The sequence below is a fragment of the Azolla caroliniana genome, unplaced genomic scaffold (genome assembly GCF_043228905.1).
Source record: "Azolla caroliniana isolate FFs.n. ecotype wild unplaced genomic scaffold, voAzoCaro1.0.p SCAF_1, whole genome shotgun sequence".
Classification (NCBI taxonomy): domain Eukaryota; kingdom Viridiplantae; phylum Streptophyta; class Polypodiopsida; order Salviniales; family Salviniaceae; genus Azolla; species Azolla caroliniana.
In genome coordinates, this window is record NW_028230436.1 from 26,759,106 (window position 1) to 26,784,289 (window position 25,184).

General features: G+C 35.5%; 2 protein-coding genes across 2 annotated transcripts; one reads left to right on the forward strand and one right to left on the reverse strand.

Annotated features, from left to right (window-relative positions):
- Positions 1–1,659: 1,659 nt before the first annotated feature.
- LOC147869341 (uncharacterized) lies at positions 1,660–3,077 on the forward strand. The gene is made up of 2 exons (XM_087324281.1): positions 1,660–2,250; positions 2,329–3,077. The coding sequence occupies exons 1-2, from the start codon at positions 1,701–1,703 to the stop codon at positions 3,075–3,077; spliced, it is 1,299 nt and encodes a 432-aa protein (XP_087180407.1). The 5' UTR covers positions 1,660–1,700.
- An 18,093-nt stretch (positions 3,078–21,170) lies between these two features.
- LOC147869342 (caffeoylshikimate esterase-like) lies at positions 21,171–24,292 on the reverse strand. The gene is made up of 7 exons (XM_087328335.1): positions 24,134–24,292; positions 23,288–23,381; positions 22,677–22,856; positions 22,378–22,508; positions 22,092–22,229; positions 21,875–21,973; positions 21,171–21,754 (listed from the first exon to the last, which is right to left on the reverse strand). The coding sequence occupies exons 1-7, from the start codon at positions 24,155–24,157 to the stop codon at positions 21,404–21,406; spliced, it is 1,017 nt and encodes a 338-aa protein (XP_087184461.1). The 5' UTR covers positions 24,158–24,292; the 3' UTR covers positions 21,171–21,403.
- Positions 24,293–25,184: the final 892 nt, after the last annotated feature.

Here is a 25,184-nt window from a genome sequence, read left to right on the forward strand (position 1 = left end):
CTAGTGCTTGGAGCCTTTAGTGAGCTTTTCGTAAGCTCCTGAGGGAACCATCGTCCATCCTGGGGACATCCAAGGGTAAGGAAGGTAAGGGGTGATTATTCTTCTATAATAATAATTACCCACTTGTATTTGCTTGTCAATTATCATGTCAATCATTCGGTTAAATTTTAGTGTTTATTTTAATTTATTGTGGCTTCACCTAAATTATTTTCTTGTTTGTTGTTTTTTCTATCGTTTGATTAATCTTCTTAATCTAGATGTTTAGTCAATCTTCTTAAATTATTTAGGACCGTTAATTTTGTGTTATTTTATGTTATTTTCTATTGTCTCTACTTTTATTTTTCTTCTTAGGGCTATAAACCTGGAGGGAAGATACAACTAGAATTTAAGGAATTTTCAAATTCCTTAAAAGCAATGATTAGGACAACTATAATGTATTTAAGCTTTTGATGGTTTACTTAGTGCTTGCCCTTAAACCTGAAGCCCAAATCTCGAGGAAAAAGCTCAATTCCAGTCCTAAAAGGTGAGTCTCAAAGCTCCAGCCTTGAAGGGTGAGTTTGTAGGCTCGAGCCTTAAAGGTCAAGCTTGAAAGCTTGAGCCCCAAGGGCAAATAACTTTGAAGCTCAAAGCTCGAAATTGGCTCACCCAAACCTTAGAAAACGTACTTAACATGGCACAACTAGATGAGGGGCCTAGAAATAACAATAAGACCTATAGAGGTTCATTGGCATCTATGTAACACCTGAATTAGACTGAAATAGGAGCCAACAACCTGCTTGCCTACCATACACATCCCACACATAATGATCTAGTTGTAGACAACATGACATTAGAACATGATCACATAGATGTCCTAGAACTTAAGGCCATGGATAAGGAGATTAAAATATAGTCTCCCCCATAGTACGTAAAATTCGTGTTCGTCTGCCATATCATTCGTTTTCATACGTTGGAAAACGAACACGAATGATATGCAAATATTCGTGTGTTTTTTTTTTTTCATTTTTTTTCAATTTTTTTCAATTTTTTTCAATTTTTCCCTCTTTTCTCCCTTTTCCTCTGCACTAACGTTACGCTCTCTTCTCCTCTACAACCTAGCCTCAAACGATTTGCGATTCTGCAAAGTGCATTCAACCTTCAGGTATATTTAGTGTAGAAATATGGTTTTAATTTCAGTGATGAAATTTCTGTGCTGAAAAATCAGAAATTTCTATGCTAAAAAATCAGAAATTTCATCACAAAATTTCAGAAATTTCATCACAGAAATTTCAGTGATGAAATTTCATCAACGAAATTTCAGTGATGATTGAAATTTCTGAAATTTCAATCAAATTTTCTGAAATTTCAATCATCACTGAAATTTCTGAAATTTTGATTGAAATTTCAGAAATTTCAGTGATGAAATTTCAGAAATTTCAGTGATGAAATTTCATCTTTCAGAAATTTCGTGATGAAATTTCATCACTGAAATTTTTGAAATTTCATAATTTCAGAAATTTCTTGATGAAATTTTTGAAATTTCATCACTGAAATTTCTGTGATGTAATGTTTGAAATTTTTGTGATGAAATGTCTGAAATTTCATCATAGAAATTTCAGAAATTGATGCAATTTCAGAAATTTTTGTGATGAAATTTCTGAAATGACAAAATTACAATAAATAGATTTTGATATTTACGTTTTACATTAATTTAGGAACTAATGGGTAGACAAAAAGGCCTGGAGTGGGAACATGTTCTAATTCAAGTAAAGAATGCAAAAGGAACGCATTTGATGAAATGCAAATATTGTAATCATGTCTTTGTTGGTGGTCCTCATCGAATTAGGGCCCATATATTGGGAATAAGAGGACAAGGTGTAGAAAAATGCACAAAAGCAAGCGATACCGTGAGGAATCAATTCAAAAATGCAATGGTTCATGGAAATGATCACTTGAATTCAGATGTACAAAAAGATGCAAATAATATTACTATTGTTAATGCTAATGCAGATGTGTCTACAGATGCCTCTATTTCTAGTTCCATTTCAATGAATAAAATGGCTACTAAAAAGCAAAAAACAGAGACGAGTGGCTCACTCCCAATGTCTTTTGAATTGGCATTGAGGAAACAAGCAGAAGAGGCTATTGCAAGATTTTTTTATGCGGAAGATATTGCACATCGGAAAGTGGAAAGCTCATTTTTCCATGATATGCTTATGGTTGTTTCAAAAGTGGGTCCTTCGTTTAAAGCACCTTCTGCTTATCAATTGCGTAAAAAATATCTTAATGGAGAAGTTGTAAATGTTGAGTGTGATCTTATATTGTTGAAAGAGAGTTGGAAGACATAAGGATGCACTATTGTTAGCGATGGTTGGTCAGACACTAGAAATAGACCAATTATTAACGTTTTAGCTTCTTCACTACATGGCACAATGTTTTTGAAATCAATAGATACAAGTGGTCATGTCAAGACAGGTGAATACATATTTAAACTTTTGAAGGATGTTATTCTTGAAGTTGGACCATCAAATGTAGTTCAAGTTTGTATGGATAATGCTGCAAATTGTGTGGTTGCGGGACATATGATAGAAAAGGAGTGGCCATCTATAATTTACACTAGATGCACATGCCATTGTGTTGATTTGTTGTTGGAGGATATTGCCAAATGTGCTTGGATTGATGCCATTTTGCGATCAGCTATGAAGATTAGTGGTTTCATAACTAGAAAGCAATATGTTTTGGCCATGTTTCGCAAGTTTAGTGGAAAAGACTTGCTTAAACCTTCTACGACTAGGTTTTCTTACAGTTTTATTGTGTTATCCAATTTGTTGGATGATAAAGTTTATGGTGGTTTGAGAAGAATGGTGGTTAGTGAACAATGGTGCAAATGGAATGGTGCCAAAACAAAGAAAGCAGAAGAGATGGTTTCAATTGTATTGGATGCTAACTTTTGGGCAGATGTAAAGATGATTGTGAAGGTATGCAAACCAATTTTAAAGCTTCTTCGTTTGGCTGACAGGGAAGGTGCTACAATGGGATTGATTTATCAATTTAAACAACAAATGTTGATGGAGATAAAACAATATGACAGATATTGATCCTATGAAGCTTGATGAAATAAAAGAGTGTTGCATACATAGACTAACAATGTTGGAATCGCCATTGCATGCAACGGGATATGTCTTGCATCCATTATGGACAACAAATGATCAAGAAATAGATCATGATTTACAAATGGGCTGGATGAAAACAGTCATGCTTTATGCTAGTGGTAATTTAGTTTTACAAAATGCTTTGTTAGATGAGTTTTATGCATATAGAAAACAAGCATCAGCTTTGTTTCAAGTTCCATTTGCAAAGGATGCTAATAGATTAAGCACACTAATCAAATGGTGGGAAACGTTTGGAGCAAGCACACCCAATTTGAAGAAACTTGCAATTAGAGTGTTATCTCAAGGTACAAGTGCATCGTCTTGTGAAAGGAATTGGAGTACATTTTCATTATTACATACTAAAAGGAGAAATAGATTGAGTTCAAATCATGTGCAAAAATTGGTTTTTTTGCACACAAATCTTCGTATTCTTAAGAGGATTAAAGAAAGAGGTTTCAATCCTATTGAGGTTACTATTGACATGATAGAGAAAGAAAATGATGAAGAACGATTATTGGTGTTGCAAAGTGAACAAGAAGCACAAGAAGTTGATGAAAATGAGAGCCTCACCAATGTGATGTCTTATCTTGATGATAATGCACAAGATGAGGATGATGATTTTGAGGATGATGATTTTGAAGATGATGATATCACCTTGAATGAAGATTAGGAATGCTCGTTTTGATGTAACACCTCATTGAGGATTTTTTTGGAGACTAGGCATTTTGGGTAGTTGTTATTAGAATTTACGAAAAAAAGCATATTGTTATTAAGAAGGTAATATGTTTTTTTTTTGCAATTTTTTTAATTTTTTTTCCGTGAAAAAATGTTTACCTTATAGTAAACCATTTATCCAAAAGTATGGTATTTATCATTCTTCGAGAGTGTTTATCATTCTCGAATGATTGAATCATTCTCGAACACGAATGCACGAATGGTACGCATGGTTCATACTATGGTCTCCCCAACTAGTCAAAGGTGGGAGATATGAGGCAATCACCATCAAAATAAGAGTTACTTACGGTAAACATACATTCACACAAGAAGCACTCCAAGAGACTCACCATCATGGGACATGGGCAAAGTTCACCTAAAGACAGAGATGGTTCACACGATAACACAAATAGACCAATTAGCACCTAGTTCATGGGAGGCTACCTATAGGTGTGGCCACAATGTGAGAAAGCTTGAGGCAACACATCTATATTTTCCCCAAACCGGTTAAGGCTTAATCTATTTGGCTAAATCGGTTCATTAACTAGTTTAGGCTTAAGTGGTTTAGGAGCCAGTTTGGTTCAAGTTTGAAAACTCTGAAACTGGTTAAGGCTTAACTTGTTTCGTTTGGACAAGGCCAAACTGGTTAAGCCGAAACCGAGTTGCTGATTCTTATTAATTGTGCTTTCGTAACATCCAATCCCAATAGATATGCCAAATAATAAAAAAATCAAACATGTTTTCAACCACATATTTTTCCCATCCTAGACATTCCAAATCCCTCTCAATAAAGAAGATTAGAAGACTTCCTCCAACTAATATGCGCATATCTATTGGGATTGGATGTTACGAAAGCACAATTAATAAGAATCAAACATGTTTTCAAATTTCAACCACATATTTTTCCCATCCTAGACATTTCAAATCCCTCTCAATAAAGGAGATTAGAAGACTTCCTCCAACTAATATGTAATCTAAACACCAGGGAGAATTAGTTTGATATGTGCATCCCCTTCTCAACTTGTAGAAACATAAAAAAACTCATCTACCAAATCTTGCATTATTTGTCATCTCCTCATATAGAAGTGGTAGTCTTATAATCACCATTAGTTGAAAGCCTTGATAACATCACCAACAAGGGATGATAAAATATAACAACCAACATTGGCTAAGTTGACACTCTTGACAAACAAATCTCGTGAGAGAAATGTATTGTCACAACACAATCATGTATGATGTCACCCCAACATTAGACATTATATGGGTCATAAATGATCAAAAGCCCATTGTATGCATTAACCTTGAAATAAGAACCAATTGACATGATCATAAACTTTGTCCAAATCTAATTGCACCATAATCATTTATTGATGAGTATGTCGAGCATAATCCATGGCCATTTGAACATTAAGCACTTAATATGATACATGCAATGAAACTCTATTGGGATATGTGCATGTGTGAGAGAAGAATAGTTAATATTTCTACCCCCATGATTATCTAAGATTGAAACTTCAAAGTTTCAACTTTTACTTGTAAGGGCCACTTTTGAGTCACGAGGGGTCACTTTCCCCATAATGGAGTAATTGAAGGATTGGGGGACATTACTCCCTAATGGTAAAAATCACGTCATATGCCAACACCAAGTATCATTTACCTCTTCATTCCTTGCAATTGTGGAGTCCGCGAAGTCTTCCAAGTTAAAATAAAATAAACACACACCTAGCTACTGCACAAATTAAGAAGTATATTTGTCTTAACTAAATAAGTAATTGTTGCATAAGGTACATACGCAATGTCGTGATATGATGAGTGCACATGAGGAAAATTATATATATATAATATTTAGGGAGAAGGGAGACGTATGGATAATGGAGAGAAGGTCTTGAGACAAGAGAAACTCAAACATAACAAAAAGACTTAGCTTGGTCCTCAAGAGCTTACACTAGGAGCAAAAGGTTAGAGTTTTGAATCTTATAATGGGCAATGACAGTAGAAAAGTGATCTATAGTAAGCAACTAGGCATGTGGTCGAGATATATGGTAAAAATGAAAAGTTGGTGGAATTGTTTTGCATTAATTGACTCTTGGGGTCAAGTGCTACAAAAAGAAACTTACTATTTTGGTAAGGCCCCCTTAAAACCTATTATAGGGAGAGAACAACTCATTGTTTAGGGGTCAAATTTTGTATCAAGGTGAAAGTGCAATTGAAATCTCAAACGAGCTTGTTGTAGAGAATCAAAAGGAAGTTAGAGATCACTGACAAGAAGAGGCAACCCATCCTCTGTGGTTGAAGTCCCCAATGATCCCACTCACGTTTCACATGCATGCACATAACTCACAACATTGGGTAATTAATGTGGAAAAGTTTCATGGAAGAAAGTGATTCTTCGTGAATGCAAAGGATAGAGAATGAAGACCAAAAGGTAGCCCCCAAGTTAGGATGTCTTAGTTAAATTGATCATTGCTAAGTAAAAAAATGCATAATGCAATTAATTAATGTAGAAAAGTTCCATGGAGGATTGAGGAAAGTGATTCTTAGTGAATGCAAAGGAAAAAGAATGAAGACCAATGGGTAGCCCTAAAGTTAGGGTGCCCAAAGGTTTTTTACAATAGAGCTCTTGCCTACAAGCCCATCGTGCAATAGCCATTGATGCCTAATAAAGGATAGTAGAGCTCTTGCCTAGAAGCCCTTTGTGTAGTAGCCATTGATGCCTAATATATGATAGTTCCCAGAAATTATAATATGGTCATTTTTCTTATATAGATTTGACTAATGAGCAATATTCTTATAGATCTTCGGAAACAATAAGCCTCATAATGTTGTCAAAAACTAAAGAATATGACCTTATTTCCCTTAACACTCATGTTCAATACATGCTATATTTGAGTTGAAATTTAGTTTCGTATGTTCCTCCACGCGCTCATTAAAAAGAGTAAAAAGTCTCTCCATTTTAACATTCTCTATATTTCGATCAAATATGCCTTATTGAGTGTTAGCTTTCTACTTATTCACTTGTAGAAAATTCAACATAGTCTTCTTATGAGCTTCCGATTAGAAATTTTACAACATGAATAACATTTTTTTGATTCTAATGTAAATTGATTTCATTGATACTCCAAATCTAAAAATCATGTTATTGGGAATGAGGATGGTGGTTATGCATAACTTTTTCTTTTCTAGGAACACTTTATATTCTTCATCGAAAATCTCAATTATTGGCATTATCTCAAGTGCTTTATTTGAATAATTGTTTATTGTAATGATATAATGGTGAATACATTGACGAGGTAATAATTCATATGGATCAATACATTAATACCAATGACATTTCTCACCATATTGATGAATGACCATTGGTAAGCCATGTCATTGCTTTCATTCACTTGATTGCATGATCACCTTGCCTTCCTTTTTTTGAGACGCTTTTGACTATCTTAATATTCATTGCAACCGTTGACGTAATTTGTATGTGCTCAATTAAGTCATATTGATATGAGGTTGCCTTCATCTTTAAAATAACGCCATGAGCAAAGTCCAACCTAATGCAACCAATTAAAAATTGCCCTTAAGACCTTTGAGGAATAGCCTTAATGGCATCCAATAGGTCTTGCATGTGCATGCATTAAGATGCCGAAGTATGCTAAACTCCATTGCACCAAAGGCCATGATAATAACAAGTTGCGCATGAACAAAAGTTTAGAAATCTTATTTAAACAATATTGAAAGTGATTGTTTATTGGCAGATAAATTCAAATAACAATAAAGATTACTAGATATTATGTTTTCATTGAATATATGAGTATATATGTATACATGTTTATATACCTACCCATGTTATCGCATTGAACTACCACCGAAGTTTGGATCATAATGTAATATAATACATATCTCAACAACAACAATCATGATAAGTTGACATGGTTGATATTTACTTCCATTGTTATTAATTAGTAATAAAAGTGGGCTATATATATAATGGCACACCAACATACCAACATTACCCCACAATAAGAACTAGAAAATATAGAAATGTAGTGCCAAAGTTCATCCAACTTGAAAAACTTTAAATAAACATATTATGGAAGTTATGCTCAATGATCCATTTGACTTCATAACTAATTGAAAAAAGAGTCAATAATATGAACTTTGGCGAGACATTTTATTCAAACCACATGTCATAATTATCAATCATTATAAGACTTATGTCATTTGTGTTGTCCCTTTGAATGAGGTCATGTGGATGCTCTAATTAAATGATGGGCCATGGACTCAAACATATACCCATTGAGCCTTTGATGTATATTTTGGTTGTTATAGAGCTTCTCATTAGAATTTATTTGTAATTTTAGACATTGAAACTTGAAGCCTCTACAATCTTTGCTAATATACATTGAAAAAATATGCAATAGTATCTTTTAGCTTTTGATACCCCCATCATTTTCAATGATATTGAAATATTAGCTACATGCACCATCTTGTGAAACTTGTGTACAAAGAAATTAACTTATGATTGAGAAAGTTAAAAGTAAATAAGTGTAAGTATGATTGATTGTAAATATCATTATGAAGATGATAATGTGAAATACTATGTCATGAAGTAAATGTCTCATCTTTAGAATTCCATGTGTATGATGTTAATGCACTCCTATTAAGACATGTATGTCTCATATAACCAATGCTATATTTGATGCCATATTATATGTTGTGTATTGGACATGCATATGTGTGTAAGTATCATGATTCACTAGCTCATGGGATTGCTAGCTCTAAAAACTATCTCAAGTATGCTATTTTCAAGATATTATCATGCAACTTGATATGGTAAATATACTATGTACACAGTACATGTAACCTCAAAGAGTAAGACAAGTTTTTCTTTGTGAGGATGGTCAACCATAAACAATCCAAAGCATTATAAGCACATAGGGGGTAGCTGACTATATAGGAGGTCAACGATGAAGGATGTTGCCCAAATTTTTCATATTCGCAAACAAACCTAGTGTTGACCATGGTTTTAGAGTCACGTAGATATGGTGAGGGAGAGGTTTACCTGAGATAAATATTGAAGTGCTTAACTAGTATTGGATTTTTGTTAAGTATCTGGCACTCAGTACACCGACATCGTGAAGATGCGCAACAATGGTGTGAAATTCTCGTAAAAGAGGGCCAATTGCGAGAGTGTAAACATGTGCGAACGTGGGGCAAGGGTGGCACAGGCACATGCACAAAAATAAGGAAAAGGGAAAGGTGCATGAGGTGCACAATTAGAATTAGAATTAGACTTTTTCTCATCCATAAAGAGGTCAGTTTTGACCTATGGGACCAGAGTATACATGTGTTCTTGATATGTGTCTCCTTCCTAAGAAAGGGTATTCATACATTGAAGCACAAAGTCTCTATGTGTGAATAAAGAATACACATATGAGCTCAACCCGTCTAGGTGGTGTCTTAAGTATGTCACTTAAGTTATCACTCCCTCTTAGTATGCTAACATATCTTGAACGAATTGCACTGTATGTCGAACATGAGAAGAACAAGTGACGTTCATCCTCAACCATGCCTTCATTGCATACTTTACATGCCTTCAAATTCGTTTTATATTTTGATACCATGATACAACTTCAATACCTAACTTGTGAGATGAGTCCAAAGTAGTGTAAGGGCTCTACGAGCATTACTACTCATATTGGTAATGAGATAAGGTTGGATACGATCAATAAGCATTCTTGCTTTATATTGAGACCAACATTCTAGGCTAGCATTTGCAATGTAGTATTCTAGCTTTGTCCTCTTAGCATCTTCCCACTTCATCCTTAATGATTCCACCAACCTTTCCTCAATCATTACATAATGCATAACATCCCCTGAAAGCTCTAAAAGATCATCCACACCCCATCTTCTAAACTATTTCCTTATGTTAACAACCAAACTGGATGAGAGAATCTTACTCTTATGATTCTTTTGTAACTTACATATGTCAAGTCTGAGAGAGAGAGAGAGAGAGAGAGAGAGAGAGAGAGAGAGAGAGAGAGAGAGAGAGAGAGTATTGTAAAGATAATGTATTGCACTAGAAGATGGAATACAATGAGTAAACAACAAGGGAACTCTAGAATGGCGTTGAACCAAATTGGTTCATCCCTTATTATTAGATGCGTATTTATAAGTCTTAATAGGGTATTCTAGAAAGTCCTAGAATGAAGATTATGATAGAATATTCTAGAATGTTGTAGACAATAGAGCACTCTAGAATATTCTAGAACATTCTAGAACATAGAGTACTCTAGAATACTTTATAATATTCTATATAGTTTATAAATTCTTTGCACATAAATATATCATTACAATGGTTAAGAACTCAACATGTATATAACAAGGTTGTGGGTTTGATTCCTTGTAAACCCAAATCGTATATAAGTGTCGTCATGACAACATCCAACATTCCAAGCAAAAAGTAAGTGAGGAGAATTGCATGTGTGCAATGCGGTATAGGGATAAGAAGCACATCTGAATAAAGGAATGAAAAGTAGGTGCACAAGTACATAAAAGTCATGAGAGAAGGACATTCACACACACACACACACACACAAAATGATAAATAAACCTTGATTTAAGGCCAATATTCCTCTCTTGAAAAAGAGAGAATATTAGGCTATTAAATGTAGAGTGGCGCCCTCCTCTCTTGTTTCACTATAGAAGGGGAGGGGAGCCACTTAAATGCTTCTTGCTTCTTCGTCATTTTTTTCATTTTAGGTTTTCTTGGAGCACTTCTCTCTCACACTCACACGCACCCTCCTTCTCTCTTACACACTCGCCTTCCCATCACAAGGCGTGTTAGTCCCTCAAGGTTCGAGGTCATTGTTCGTTGTTGCGAGTCTGTGTGTTCACCGTTCAAGAGACTCGATCGTGGTGTTGGTGTTCATCCTCGCATTCGTCGTCGCAAGCCCGACAGCTCGTTGTTTGTGTGATCATGCGTGCGGGTCGTAGAAGAGAACGTGATTGAAGTGCTTGAGTTGGGAGTCGTGGTCATTGTCGAACCCTCGCTTATTCGCGACACCGGTTGTGGAGATTTTGGCTTCATCAAGAGACGATGAGCTCCACCAACCTTCGGAAAAAGGGGGATAGAACAAACCAATGAGGGAATAATGTAGGCCAATGGGCAATCCAGTGTGAAAGGAAGACACTTGCCTTGTAAAAAGCTATAAAAGCCACCTTTTGGTGAATTTGGAGCTCCTTCTTGATTCTTAGGGCTTGTCCTTTTCCATTAGTACACTAACAACTCCCATTATATCTCCTTAACCCTTAATTAGAGTTAAGAGAGATCAGGGTTAAGAGCTACGTAAGCTGAACCCTTATCTCCTCCTCTTGTATGGTGCTAAACCTCTTTGTATTAAGAAGGGGTGTTAATGATAATATATCTTCTTTGTGTAAGAAAGAGTAAAGCAAGGGAGAGAGCTTAAGTACTAATAGGTAAATGCTAAGTAAGCTAGTAGCTTGAAGGTGCTCGACAATCACCATCCCCCAATTCTACATCAAAAGGGTATACGCCAATCCAAACTCAAGGTTAATGACATCAACAGGAGGCATAACTCCATCAATTAGATAGATATGTTTCGTGAGGTGCACAAAAGTGACACAATTTTACACAGGGTGCTCAATAAAGCCAATATATACAATAGAACTATAATACAACTTACACGGTGTTAAGAAACGTTGTTTGCCACAATGTTGAATCCTAGCAAGGAGCAAGATAAACAATCAACAGAATCTCAGGGAGAAAATGAGATATATAGATAGATTTCGAAGGTCAAATATGATCTATGAAACAAAAAATATAACATTTGTCACATTACATATGAAAGCAAGTAGTGACTCTTGATGCTCAAGAACTTTACTAATGAATGTTGCAATTGAACTCAGAGCACATTATGACAGTGAGACAAATTCATGCAAGGATTGTTAATTTTTTAAGATGAGTGGAAAGCATAGTCGAATGTGATCAAAGAGGTTCAAAGAGTGATACTCAGACAAGTAGGAACTTGTTTGGAGCAAAGTGCGCATAGTCCCAAGTTACTCCCTATTGCACAATGTAGTGAATATGAGATAAGTTGCATCGAACCAATGGTTTGAATAGTGGACAATAGGATTGGCTGAGACATGTATTCATCTATGTGGTTTCCGTTTGACGAAGAATGTCCAGTTTAGTTTGGTGCAACACATGTAGTATAATATGTGAAGCAAGAGCCTCCACATTTTTCCCATGTCATGATACATTGACATTGCAGAAGGCCTCATTCACTATCAGCGTAATCTAATAATGCATCCTTTCTTCCAAACCATATTTCCAAATCTTGCATTCAATTCACAACATTTTGATTTTATGTCCCTTTTGTATCTTTTTGGTTGCTTCCCATGCGATTCTAGGAAGTCGATACAATCAATGACATTTGAAAGCATTCTCCTCTACGTAGAATGGTTCAACGAACTAACCTTTTTGGTTATTGCGTCCTTTATCTATATGCTTACCTATAAGCATTAGAGTTATAGAGAGCTTGTCTCAACATCTACACATGTGGGAGGCACCCCCCCCCACCTGATGAGCATGCAATGTGATCAAGTTGGTAATTTGGTGGTTTTGTGATCAAGGTCATCTCAAAATGATTTAAGTACATACATTGTCATCACGAAATTACGAGATACATGCACATTAAGTAGAATCATAATGTCTTTGAACCTAGAGTGAAATTGTTAACAATCAAAATGTTGTGACTACACTAGGAAAATAAAATTAAAACCCAAAAGACACAAGTGCAAGATCTCAACTTTCAAGTGCACAATCAAATTTAATTGTGTGAAGAAGAGAGTATGGAATTCTCTATCCCAAAACAAATTATAAGAGCATACTTACCTTATGATCAAGAGGCTATAACCACTATTATAGAACTTGTGGCCCATATTCGTTTACAAGATGAAAGAATAACTAGGAAAAAAATGAGCTTATTGACAATAGGAACTATCTGAGGATTTGTTTGAGATTATAGAACTCATATCCTAACGTTTGTAAGAGTAGAGAATAGAGTTTGATGTCAAAAAAGAGAGCCTTCGCTAGTTTTCATTCTTGAATTCACAAGGAATAGATAAATTAGCTTCATATTGGTTGAGTTGAACTGTTGAAGACCAAATTAGGTTTGCGCTAATTATTGAAGACTAAATGAGGTTATTGACACTAGGAATGCTAGACTATAGTTGAGATTATATAAGGTTTATAAGAATAGAGAATAGAATTTGATGTTGAAAAAGAGAACCTTTAGCCAGAGCACATGCTCTTTTTGATCCAAGGCTATTCTCCTTCTCAGTCTTTCTTGAACTCACAAGGAATAGATCAACTAGCTTTTCACTAATTATTGAAGATGAGGTTAGTTTTCTACTATGTTGTTAACCTCAAATAATCTTTTTGGGTTAGTGCTGCCTAATTTACTTTTTGGTTTGGTGATGAAAAAAGTAGCAAAATTGTCCCCATCCCTCTCATTTAAGGGGGATAAGTGTGAAAGAGGGGGTATTTAGGTCCCCAAGTGTGGAGCCTAGGCTTTGGCATGAAGTTATAGGTTTGGCATAAATTGTCTATAAGTGATGCCAACTTGTAGCAACATCAACAACAATTGTTGCATTGATTGGGAGCAACAAATGGGCAAGACCTTTTCCATCCTCTATTGCTCTTCAACAAGCAAGACAGAAACACCCACACTTTTTAATCTTTCCCCCTTTTTTTCTTCTTCCTTGTTTTCCTCTTTTCACATGTTATCGCGTATATCACGTGTGCGTTTGCATGTGTGTTACTCAAACATGACCACCGAGGACTTGGACCAAGGAAGACGTGATGCTAATAGAGAAGTGCTCAAGATGATAGTCGGGCAATATGCTTTTTGTCTTCCTCACATTAACCTTCGTGTGCTCCTTCCATGCCTTGTTTTCACAAAATGCCTACGTTCTTGGTTTCATGAAATCACGACCTTCATGTGCCCGCTTCATGTAATCCCGACCTTCGTGCAAAAATGACAATTGTACGTTTCTCCCCTTGATGTAATTGTTGGCCTTTGTGTAATCTTGGGCCTTGTTATAACCATGACCTTTGTGGGTCGATTGCTTTTAGCTTGTTTGTTCAGTTCACATATTTTACCAAAACCAAAATATCCTTCCATTAGTTTTTAGAAAAGTCATAACAACTGCAACATACAAAATATTTTTTCCCAACTCATCTTTATAAGACGATGGTTTAGAAAACAAATCTATGTACTCCAAAGTAGAGGAAAAACTAATCTGAAAGTTATTCTATAGACACATTCCAAGCTATTCCATTGACAACAACAAAAGTAATTGCATCCAGAGACAAGCCCTCGTAGCTCATAGATATGAACCATTTCAAAGTTTCTTCAACCTGCTCATGTTCATCATAATTTGTAATCAATACATTCCAAGCTATTCCATAAATAGAAACAAAAGTTGTGACATCCAGAGACAAGCCCTCGCAACTCCTAGATTGGAACCATTAGAATGATTTTTTTGCATGCTATATCCACCAATGCAAATCCAATAAATCTTCCTTTACCCTAAAAACTGAATGCTACCACAAGCTTCCAAGGTAGAGAACAATGTATTCCATGCCTCTACATCTCGGTTTTGAAGGCAATCAAATACATTTTGTGCTTCTTCAAGACAACCACATTTCATATGCTCTTCTGTAAACACAAAAAGAATGCTTCCTCTTTCCACATCAATCATCTTGCTGGTTACCACCAAATTCCTGGTTCTATACTCCCTCCATTCTCTTGAAACTACCTCGTATACATGAAGACACTGAACCATTTGTATGCTCACACAACTTCAGAGAACCATAGCATGCAAACCATTCTTCAAATTACATCATTCTACCACATCCAATCCTTGTTGTATGATCACCAAGTAAACCACAAAAAATCTCTGTTGAACCATGATCCACCTAGCCACATATAGCATATGTCCAACAAACCTTTCCAAGCTCAATATTGTCTTTTAGCAGCCTGATACTCATGATTCCATTGCAAGTTTCTGTACCTATTAACCACTCCTATAGTGCCACCTGGTAGTAATATCCTGAAATTAGTGCATTTTTAGAAGCCATAGCCTGAACCGGAAGTCCCTCTTTCCTCATAGGTAAAGCACACAAGATGAGGGTCATATGGCGGTCTTCTAGTGTCTTCCATTACTTTGTCGCTCCACACAAAGAAGTTGCATTGTGAAACACCATCCTTCTTCAACCTGCTCCTAGTTAGCTACACCTAAAATTGTCTCCACTCATCCTCCCCAGAAAAAAGAGAAAACCACTCCCCAAATTTGAAAAGTAAATGAAACATAATCTATCCTCCTTGTCACTCCCTAGAAGTGCTTCAACATCCTTTAACATCATCCATCTCTGCCCCATAATAAACATATTTTCTCATAAGGATGGCTTCCCCAAGAAAAGCCAAACCACTCTTGTAATTTCCACTTTCAATGTACACAAAGTAGCTACATCTTGAGACAGTCTTTTATTTTCCACATTTAACCAACTTATAAATAGCAATACATAAGGCCTGGTACCAAATGTATACATCCTAATACAATACCTTTTGACAATTTGTCTCCACTCATCCTCCCCAGAAAACTAAAAAAACCACTCCCCAACTTTGAAAAGTCATTGAAACATAATCTAGCCTCCTTGTCACTCCCTAGAACTGCTTCAACATCCTTTAACATCATCCATCTTTGTCACAAACACAAAGCAAAAAGATTTTCCCCATAAGGATGGCTTCCCCAAGCAAAGCCAAACCACTCTTCTAATTCCACTTTCACAACGTACACAAAGTTGTTGCATCTTAATGCAGTCTTCTATCTTCCACATTCAACTTGCTCATAGTCAGCAATACATAACCTGCTATCAAATGTATACATCTTAGTATAATACCTTTTGACAGTTTGTCTCCACTCATCCTCCCCAGAAAAATGAGAAAACCATTCCCCAAATTTGAAAAGTACTTGAAACATAATCTAGCCTCTCTATCACTCCGTAGGATTGCTTCAACATCCTTTTACATCATCCATCTTTGTCACAAGCAAGAAGATTTTCCCAAGAGGATGGCTTCCTCAAGCAAAGCCAAACCAGTCTTCTATTTTCTACTTTCAACTAGAACTGCTTCAACATCCTGTAACATCATCCGTCTTTGTCATTGTCATTGTCATTGTTCAGTTCACATATTATCATGTCGGGTTGTGGGGTCCCCTTATGCTTTGGGCATGCAAACGGATCCTTATACCAAATCTCATGTGTTCTCTCTCTCTCTCTCTCTCTCTCTCTCTCTCTCTCTCTCTCTCTCTCTCCAACTTACAACTATAACACAACAAAAATGAGAGAAGATACGGGGTAACAAATTCCAATTATAATGAATATTGGATCGGAGACAAATGTCTAGACTTCTATTCCAACATATTAATACTCGATTACAACGAGAAATTGTTTTCAACATATATCAATTAATATACAGTGAGAATATATGTGAATTAAGGGGAAGATCTTTGAGTTGTGGCTCGAAATTTGATTAACAACTGATCGCCTTTTGCCAATGTGGCTCTCCACACATCAATGTTGATCTCCTGCTCTCTTGTTGGCTCTTACAAGTTACTATGCCTCGACACCTCTCTAAAGAACAAGAATAAAAACCCTCAAACCTCTCTAAAGAAGAAGAACAAAACCCTGCAAACCTCTGTCAAAAAATAGAATAGTGTGAGAATAACAATGAAGCTTAATAATAGATAAGAACCCCAACAACAATGTAGAATAGAAAAAGAAGAAGAGGAAGAAAAAGGAAAGGAATCTGTGACCCTCAAGTCACCTCATGCAAGAAGAATAAAGAGCAGTCCCAAACCTTACAATTTTCTTATTAAGAAAAAGAAGAAAGGGAAACCTCAACTGAATAAACTCTTCATGAAGGAATGAGAGAATGAGTTCCTAACAATAAACCCTCTCCAAGAAAAATGGAAGCCAAATAAGATGAAGAAAGTCCTAAAAACCCAAAAGGAGTAGAAGAAGAAGAGGACATCCCAAACACTATAACTCTCATTCTTTCCTTCTCTTCCCATCGCAACACAAAGACCCCAAAGAAGAAAATGAACCAAGCCCCCTTTCTTGGCCTCCAAGTTCTCATAGTGGACTTGACTCCTCTCTGTTTTTTGAGAAGTCGTATTGAACAAGAATTTTGAGAAGCATTTTCAACATTTGAGTTTATATTTCTACATTGTCAACCCTAGGCTACACCTAACAAAAATTTGTTTGTCAACCACAATGTATTCTCAATGATAACATTTATTTGTAAAACTCTTAACCATCGGGAGCCATTTACCAACTCCACAAACATTGTGTGCAATGTTTCACTTTGTTCCTATAAGTGTACCTCCAAGCATAAAATCATTCACTATCTTTGCTTTCTCAGAGTTTGCCAAATAAGGACTCACTAAACATTTAATGATATTTTTTATTCTTCAAGCCATGTTTTCTAATGTACAAATCGAATCCAATTCTCTACTTTGAATTATCGTGCTTGATGTTTCATGAAGCACATGACATTCTTTATGTTGTATTTCAACGAAAGGTAAGATATTCATGTTCTTTCTTTTAGTAAAAGGAGATGGTTGTGGAGAAATTATGCCCTATAACATAGCATAATTTTCAACTTGTCAAGTTAGTTTGTTTAATTTCATTTGTTGTCCTATGTTACAAATCCTTTTTCTTTTGTTGCGACAACTATGTCTTGCAAACACACCTACAAACAAGAAGAGCTCTTCATTGGTTACTTCTCCAATTAAAAACGAGGAAAATGTTGAGCCTATCACATGTACTTGAAGTAATAAAACCTTTAAATCTCCAATGGTGGATAGGAAAGCTCAAATTGAGATGAAACAAACATGCATATGCTTGTACACACATGCATGTCCTAATGTTGCTATAATGTTAATAATCTTTACTTAACCAATGTTAATAGTAATTACAAAGTTAGGCAAACCTTATTAAGATATATTGAACTCCATAATTTGCCAATTTAGTATGACTCTTGCATTGTTGTTGCCATGTGTGTGTGTGTGTGTGTGTGTGTGTGTGTGTATGACCATTCATTGTAAAACAATTTCTAAATTGTTTCTTTTCTTTGAACTTTTCATGTAAGTTGGGGCATTTACCTATATCCCATATATTGCTTTTGCAAGTTTACTTGCCTATGCATGGATAAGTTTTGATTTTTAAGGGTACGCCTGTGATTCATCCATCCATTACATTTTGTTCACATAGTATCACAACTCTAGTCTCATGGAATGGGCTTCATTTACTAAAACTTCTCACAATTTTAGTTTGAGATCATGTGTAGCGGTTTGCTCCTAAAAACATGGTTGTAACCTGTACATGACACATTTCCTACAATCCAAAGACCCCATATATTTACCCATTTGAGAAAACTTATATAACCTCATGACTTTTTATGTTTAAGAATAAAGCTATATATTATATAACATGAACCATATGCACTATTTTGGATATTTGTAACTTGTTACTTTCCTTACAATTGATGTTGAGGCCAATCTAAGCAAAAGCATAAACGCTACAAGTTTCTTATAAACATGAGCAAACAACTTCAAACATTTGACATAATTGTCAAGGTGACAATGAAAAAGAAACTGCATATTTGTTCCATAATGATTGAGCAATAAATCAAGTAGAGCAACCATAATGTCAAATGACATAGGGACTAACATCATTTTATTTCTACATGCATGTCCTTGCATACCAAAGCTCCTTTTTCATGGTATACCATCTTTCTCATTGCCTCTAAATTTTACTATTCCCTAGCTCTTTATAGTCCACATGTTTTACCTTTAAGTACAAAAGCCTAAATTGTCTCCTTATCTTCGTTTATAAATATGTACTTTAAATTATTGCAATACATAGTTTTTAAGAATAAATTGTTCATAACATCCAATTGTTTGACAAAAGCTCCTCTTTATGAAATTGTAAGATTTAAAGTTTAAAGTAGAAATGCTCTATGGCATCCCAATTGTTGGATAAATCTATGAAATACATTGATAGAGATGTTTGTTGTCCTTTCTCACGTCACTTTTTGTGAATTATAATTATGTGCTTTGTATGGATTTCAGCTCCTTGGGTTGCAATCCTTGAAACCTAAAAGTTGTCTTCTTGACTTGGCACTAACACGTTATGTCTTGTACCCTTCCTTCTAACAAATGGAGTGTCTTTACTGAAAACAATTGACAAAAGCATTCTATTTACGTGTAATATAACAACGTTTATTCCTCTCCCCCAAACTTGTATGATACACAAACATTGAAACCTTCAACAACCATTGTCTTGTCAAATATGTATACGTCCTTTACAAGGCTCACCAATATCTTTTTGGAAACAAGGAAACTTGAAACACGATAGTGAACAAATAACTTCATATAATATGCCTATAATCTACCTTCTTGTCATGGGAAATGGTATAAAAAATCAATTAGTTTGAATTATTTTGAATTTCAAAAGGTAGATTATAGTTAACAATTTATTCCTTAATCAAGAATAGAAGGTGGTTTCTTAAGGATTCAACAAATTATGCATGTTTGGACCACGAGTTTCGAGCTACACCATTAATGCGTGCTACCCCTTGTACATCAAGGAATATTTCCACCACAATTCTTTCACAACCTCTAAGGAAGCATGTCATGCATCACAAGTCAAGGTCTTGCGACACCTATACTTATATAGTTGTTGCATGTAAGCCTTGTGATGATATTTTGTGTTATCTACTTTTTAGGAATGTACATGCATTTGTTGTTGTGTATTCATCTGATGTTTGTTAAACCAATGGTCGAAGAGTATTGAGTGCCCAACTTGAAAACAACAATAGAAATAACTAATACCACTTTATTATTTAAATAGTTATTTCATCGTTTGTGATTTTATTTTATACAATTTAATCATCCTTTAATTTGAACGAACCTACCCACCTCCCATTTCCAACTCTCGCTTTCTTTACTTTTAAATTCCTTTTGGTTGTCAAGTCCTTGTTTAAACCGTAGATCAAATCAATTCAATTTTTGCACGATAATGAAATGCATGCTTATGAGGGCAATCAACATAAGAATAGTAAACAAATCAACACATAGTTGAAGTCGTGATACACTTTTTTCACAAATTGCAAGCAAGGTATGTCCTACTTGTAGTCATTTCATAGTGCATGTTACAAATTGCAATGTGTATCACTAAAGGAACCTTTCTCAAACATTGGATCATGTTTGGGATGACTCAACGTGGGAAGCATGATGTGACAGTGTAATTGAAGCTTTAATACGCAAATAATGAGACGTGCAATATTAAATTGACAAGGTCAAACCCCAAAGTACTTTACTAATAAGATTCACTTGCACGCTCATATGTGTGCGGCGTGCCCACACACACAAATCTCACATGTGTTCAAATAATTGATAGATCGGCAAATAGTTTGTGGCTCTTGCTTGTTCAAACTCAAAAAAGTGGAGCTTGTAGTTTATCCCACAAAAATGTTTTATGTTTTGTCTCACAAATAATCCTTAGTTAAGGAACTACATCAAGTAAATGATGATAAAATCTATTCAATCTTCAAACACATGATACAATTTTCTCACATTGGATACGTGTTGGACATCACAATCTTCAAAACTCAAGTGATCACACTTACACTCTCGCAGAAGAACTCAATGTCCTCCTATTGTGTCAACATTAAAGCTCAATAATTTGATCTTCCAACCCTCCTCCTATTGTGTCAACATTAAAGCTCAATAATTTGATCTTCCAACCCTCATGTTGCAAAAATGTAAGCGCAAAGTAGGAATAATGATGTTTAAATTTCCAATCTGATTGAGTCCATGACGCAAGATTATCATAGATTTAAGTTCTTGATAGCTATATCATAGGGAAATTCTAAACTAAAATTCTAGTCCCCCTCGATAAAAAAGGGAAGATGCCAAGAACAAGAAGGATCATAACACCTCATTATGAAGCCATCAATCTCAAGATTATCCAAAACATTTTGCATAATCATCATCCCAAACCCATGAAAAACATAGATCAACCCATATTTATAAAATATGAATTGAGCATGAAGATGGTCAATGTCCTAAGCCCCATGACGATGATGATTTGCTCAAAATTGAAGGTACGATAAAACATGTGAATATATAGGAACAAGTGCCAAAGATGCGTGTTTTGTGCTGCCAAATACATGGACAATAGGAGAGACAGTAACACAGATTATTAAGAATGTTTACATTTGTAGAAGGTTATATAAACTCTTCTCATCATTTATGGCTTATATAAACTCTTCTCATCATTTAGGCAAACTCGTTAGTAGATTGTCACTACTAGCCTTCGTTTCTAGGTGTGTGTGGATGTACAAGGATGGCTTCTAATTTTCTTACAAGAGCTTTAAATTCCGAGTTGCACTTCTTGTTGCGTTCATATAATACTATGCTTGTATAGTTTCTAGGAGAGGGAAATCATCCACTTTTTGGTGGATAAACTCTTTGTTTTCAGGATTTGGTTGGATGAGAGAGAGGTTTGAGAGGGAGAGGAATGGTGGAGTATTGCAATCATTATCGGATGCATTTGGACTACGGTCATTCAACCAACTTATAATGTCTCTAAAAACATTGTCAATGTTATCCTCCGGCTCCCCAAAAAGAAGGCCATGCCACATGCCGGGGTACATAATTAATGTCTTGTCGAAGCTCCTCGCGTCTCTATGTAATCCCTTGCTTACTGCGGGATCTGTCACCACATCTGCTTCCCCATGCAACACCAAGAAGGGCAAAGTTACCTACATGTCAATATCCACACAAGAGCTATAATATTATTAATTGTGCCTATTATTAATACATAGATATGCAAGTAGAAATGAATTAAATATAGTCAATAAATGCTCCTCTTCTATTATCACCTCGTCTAATCTTTGCTCCAAGTCCAAGCTAGCATTTAGTAACTCGAGTCCTGTTTTCAACCGTGGCTTATCTAGGTAGCTATAAGGGTTCGACCTCATCTAAAGCGAAAATATACCCAAAAAACTATGATGTGAATACCAACAAATTCCTCAAACACAAAAGTATATATGTTATATTCAAAATACACAACTTTCATCAAAGATAATAATGTATTACCTCTTTTCTTTTCAAGGGATCTTTGAAGCCCGTCTCAATGATATCTTGAGTTGGAACTATTTTCCATGTGGGGATTACATTCGCAAGCTTGGAGAGGATGGAAATAGTGACAGGCGAGGGTTTCATCTCTTCTGATATCTAAAACAAAAATATGATAGGCGAGATTTAGCTACAATATCAAGAAAAAGTATTGACCAATGAATTTGGATTGCCTTTCTAGCATTTTAGTAAACTTGGGGCATATTAGTGGTGCACCATACAGCAATATCTAGTCCAAATAACTTACCTTGCACATTGGTGCCACTAATATAGCACCATTCCAATCACTCGGTTGTTTCCTATGCACCCTAAGGGCCACGACACCCCCCATCGATTCACCGAGTAGGAAACGGGCCTTATCTTTGTACTCTTCTTTGCCTATCGAGGTCATCAAAGCATTATAGTATATATTAATTGGACCATGAGCTCTAATATTATTTACTTCCAACCAAACAAGAATCAAGACAATATCCCATTAAAATGAAGCATAAGACTATATAATATATATATATATATATATATCCCTTGACTAAACCCAATATTTACCTCGGATTGTTGTGAAGAATTCGATGCAATCGTCGACAACATGGTTGAAATCTCGAATGTAGCACCTCTTACCCTCAGATTTGCCATGGCCTTCATAATCTATACCAAAGACGGCGAAGCCCGCCTCTGCGAGACGTAGGCCAGTGCCTCGCATAAACAAGCTACATTCCACGCCATATCCTGTGACCAAAACAGGAGGGCTTCTCAACCTACCGTTTTTAAGTAACAAATGCCGGGGGGAGGAGCAAGCATCGGAAGCTTTTTTTGTTACTAGAGATTGAATTAATACTAGATATGACTTTTTTTTGTTACTAGGAATTTTGCTAATACTAAGTATGGAAGTTTTTTTGTTAATAGAGATTGAATTAACACTTAAGAGGTACAAAAGTTTTTTTGTTACTACAGATTTGAATTAATACTAGGTTATGGAAGTATGTTAAAGATGTTACTAGAGATTGAATTAATACATACTAGGAATGGAAGTATGTTATAGATGTTACTAGAGATTGAATTAATATTAGTTATGGAAGTATGTTAAAGATTGAACACTTGCTTATGATCTATTGGTTCTGGTGCATGAGAATGAATAGAAAATTTGGATGATTAATTACCATGGCATAGGAAAACTAGGGCTTTGATTCTTTTGCTTGATGGCAACCACCGACATGTGAACATCTTTATGCCTCGAGAGTTCAATATAAACTCCTGAACAAGTTTCCAAAACCGATTGAAATTAAGTTTCTTTTAAGTAAATGACAGGATCTATTATAGGTTTAATTACATAAAGCATCTACCCCAATGTCCTCTCAATCAAATAATATTCATCAGGATCTATTATCGGTGAAACCTATAAGTTTCGGTGGCGAAACCCATCCGATTCATGTATTGATGCCTCATCAATACCATTCTAAAAACAATTGAATCCATACAGTTCATATAACAACTAGTACTAGGAGTGAGTTTCCATGCTATGAAATTAGACCCAGAATTCCCCCAAACAAAACCCAATTGGATTTCCCAGTACTCACATAATTCTAAGCACTGTAAATGCTTTAAAAAAAACCAAGGAAAAAATTCTAGCATGAAAAAGGAAGGGATTCAGTAACACCAGAATTGATACTGTGTATTTGATAACACAGCAATCACTCGATGGATCAATCAAAGAAATTGAATTAGAAGTAAAAAATAAAATAAAATAAACCATTCAATGACAAGATAATTGATATACTGCGAATTTGGTAAAGGCCCCAGCAACCGATCAATCAAAGAATTCGAATTAGAAGATTCAACGAAAACCCATTCAAATAACAAGAATAATTGATACACTGGCAATTTTAATGAACGCACTAGCAATAAATCGAACAAATCGAATTTTCCAATAGATAGAAAGAAGGCGAACGCGGAATTGAGAGATGCAGAGGGGAGAAAAGGATTTAAAGAGGATTTAAGAAGGATACCTCTTCATAGATGGCGCTCTCCATCAGGAAATTTTGAGAAAAAGGGGGCGAAGTAGGAGTGATGGAGTGAATTGGGGGGATCGAATAAGTATTATGCAGACGCAGAGACAGAGACAGAGAGGGAGAGGGATTAGCAGAGGGATTAGCAGAAGGGGAATTAAGAGCAGATGAAGGGAAAGAAAGAACTAAGAATAGAAACAGGGGAGGCACAGAGAGAGTGGAGAATCAAATCCTATATATTTATATATATATATATATATATATATATTTCTTATAACCGACAAAAAAAAGAAACAAATTGTAGAACCAAAAAGAAAAAGAAAAAGAAAAAACAGAACAAAAAAAAAAAAAAAAAAAAACCTTTAGAAGATCAACTCTGTTTTTTTCTCTTAATTATTCAATCATTTCTATTCATACAATTCTTTTTCTCCTTCTTCTGCTAATCTCTCTCTCTCTCTCTCTCTGTCTCTGTCTCTGTTTTTAATTGTTCAAAGTCAACAAAGAAGGGCTTTATTTAGCACCTCTCTAATGATAAATAAATAAAAACAACATTAACAATGATAACTTCATTTACAAAGTCTTTTCTCACTTCCACATACACACACACACAAACAACCCCAAGTCAGAGACGGAGACTTGTCAAGACTTGTTCTCTCGGCCAGCCGACATCCATGTCCATCTCTCTCTCTCTCTCTTTGGCGAAAACACACAATTATATTAACAAATGTGTGTGAAAAACACTACTTACAATGGGTGTGACAATGGATTATGGTCTCCCACTAACTACACTACATGGGTAGTGGAACATGTTGAATTGCCAATAGGCAAGATGAACACTCCACCGAGGGAAGAATTTCCACTTGCTCTAATAAAGAAAATTGCCACATTAGTACTCCCTTCAGCTTTCGTAGATTATGCTTTCACTCCATGCCTACCATCGAATACAAATGCGTTGTGCATATTCCAGTTATGATGCAATCCCCAATATCTCAGAAATAGAAAAACGATCTCCATCTCTGATTTTTGGGTAGGTCAACCTGTGTAAATTGTG

What these genes read in the sequence shown, in the direction of transcription:
- LOC147869341 (XM_087324281.1), top strand. Translation starts at nt 1,701, where the DNA reads ATGGGTAGACAAAAAGGCCTGGAGTGGGAACATGTTCTAATTCAAGTA. An exon ending in ACCTTCTGCTTATCAATTGC is followed by an intron (nt 2,251 to 2,328) that starts GTAAAAAATATC and finishes GGAAGACATAAG; the next exon opens with GATGCACTATTGTTAGCGAT.
- LOC147869342 (XM_087328335.1), bottom strand. Translation starts at nt 24,157, where the DNA reads ATGGAGAGCGCCATCTATGAAGAG. An exon ending in AGAGCGCCATCTATGAAGAG is followed by an intron (nt 23,382 to 24,133) that starts GTATCCTTCTTA and finishes AAACTTGTTCAG; the next exon opens with GAGTTTATATTGAACTCTCG. An exon ending in ATTCTTCACAACAATCCGAG is followed by an intron (nt 22,509 to 22,676) that starts GTAAATATTGGG and finishes TGACCTCGATAG; the next exon opens with GCAAAGAAGAGTACAAAGAT.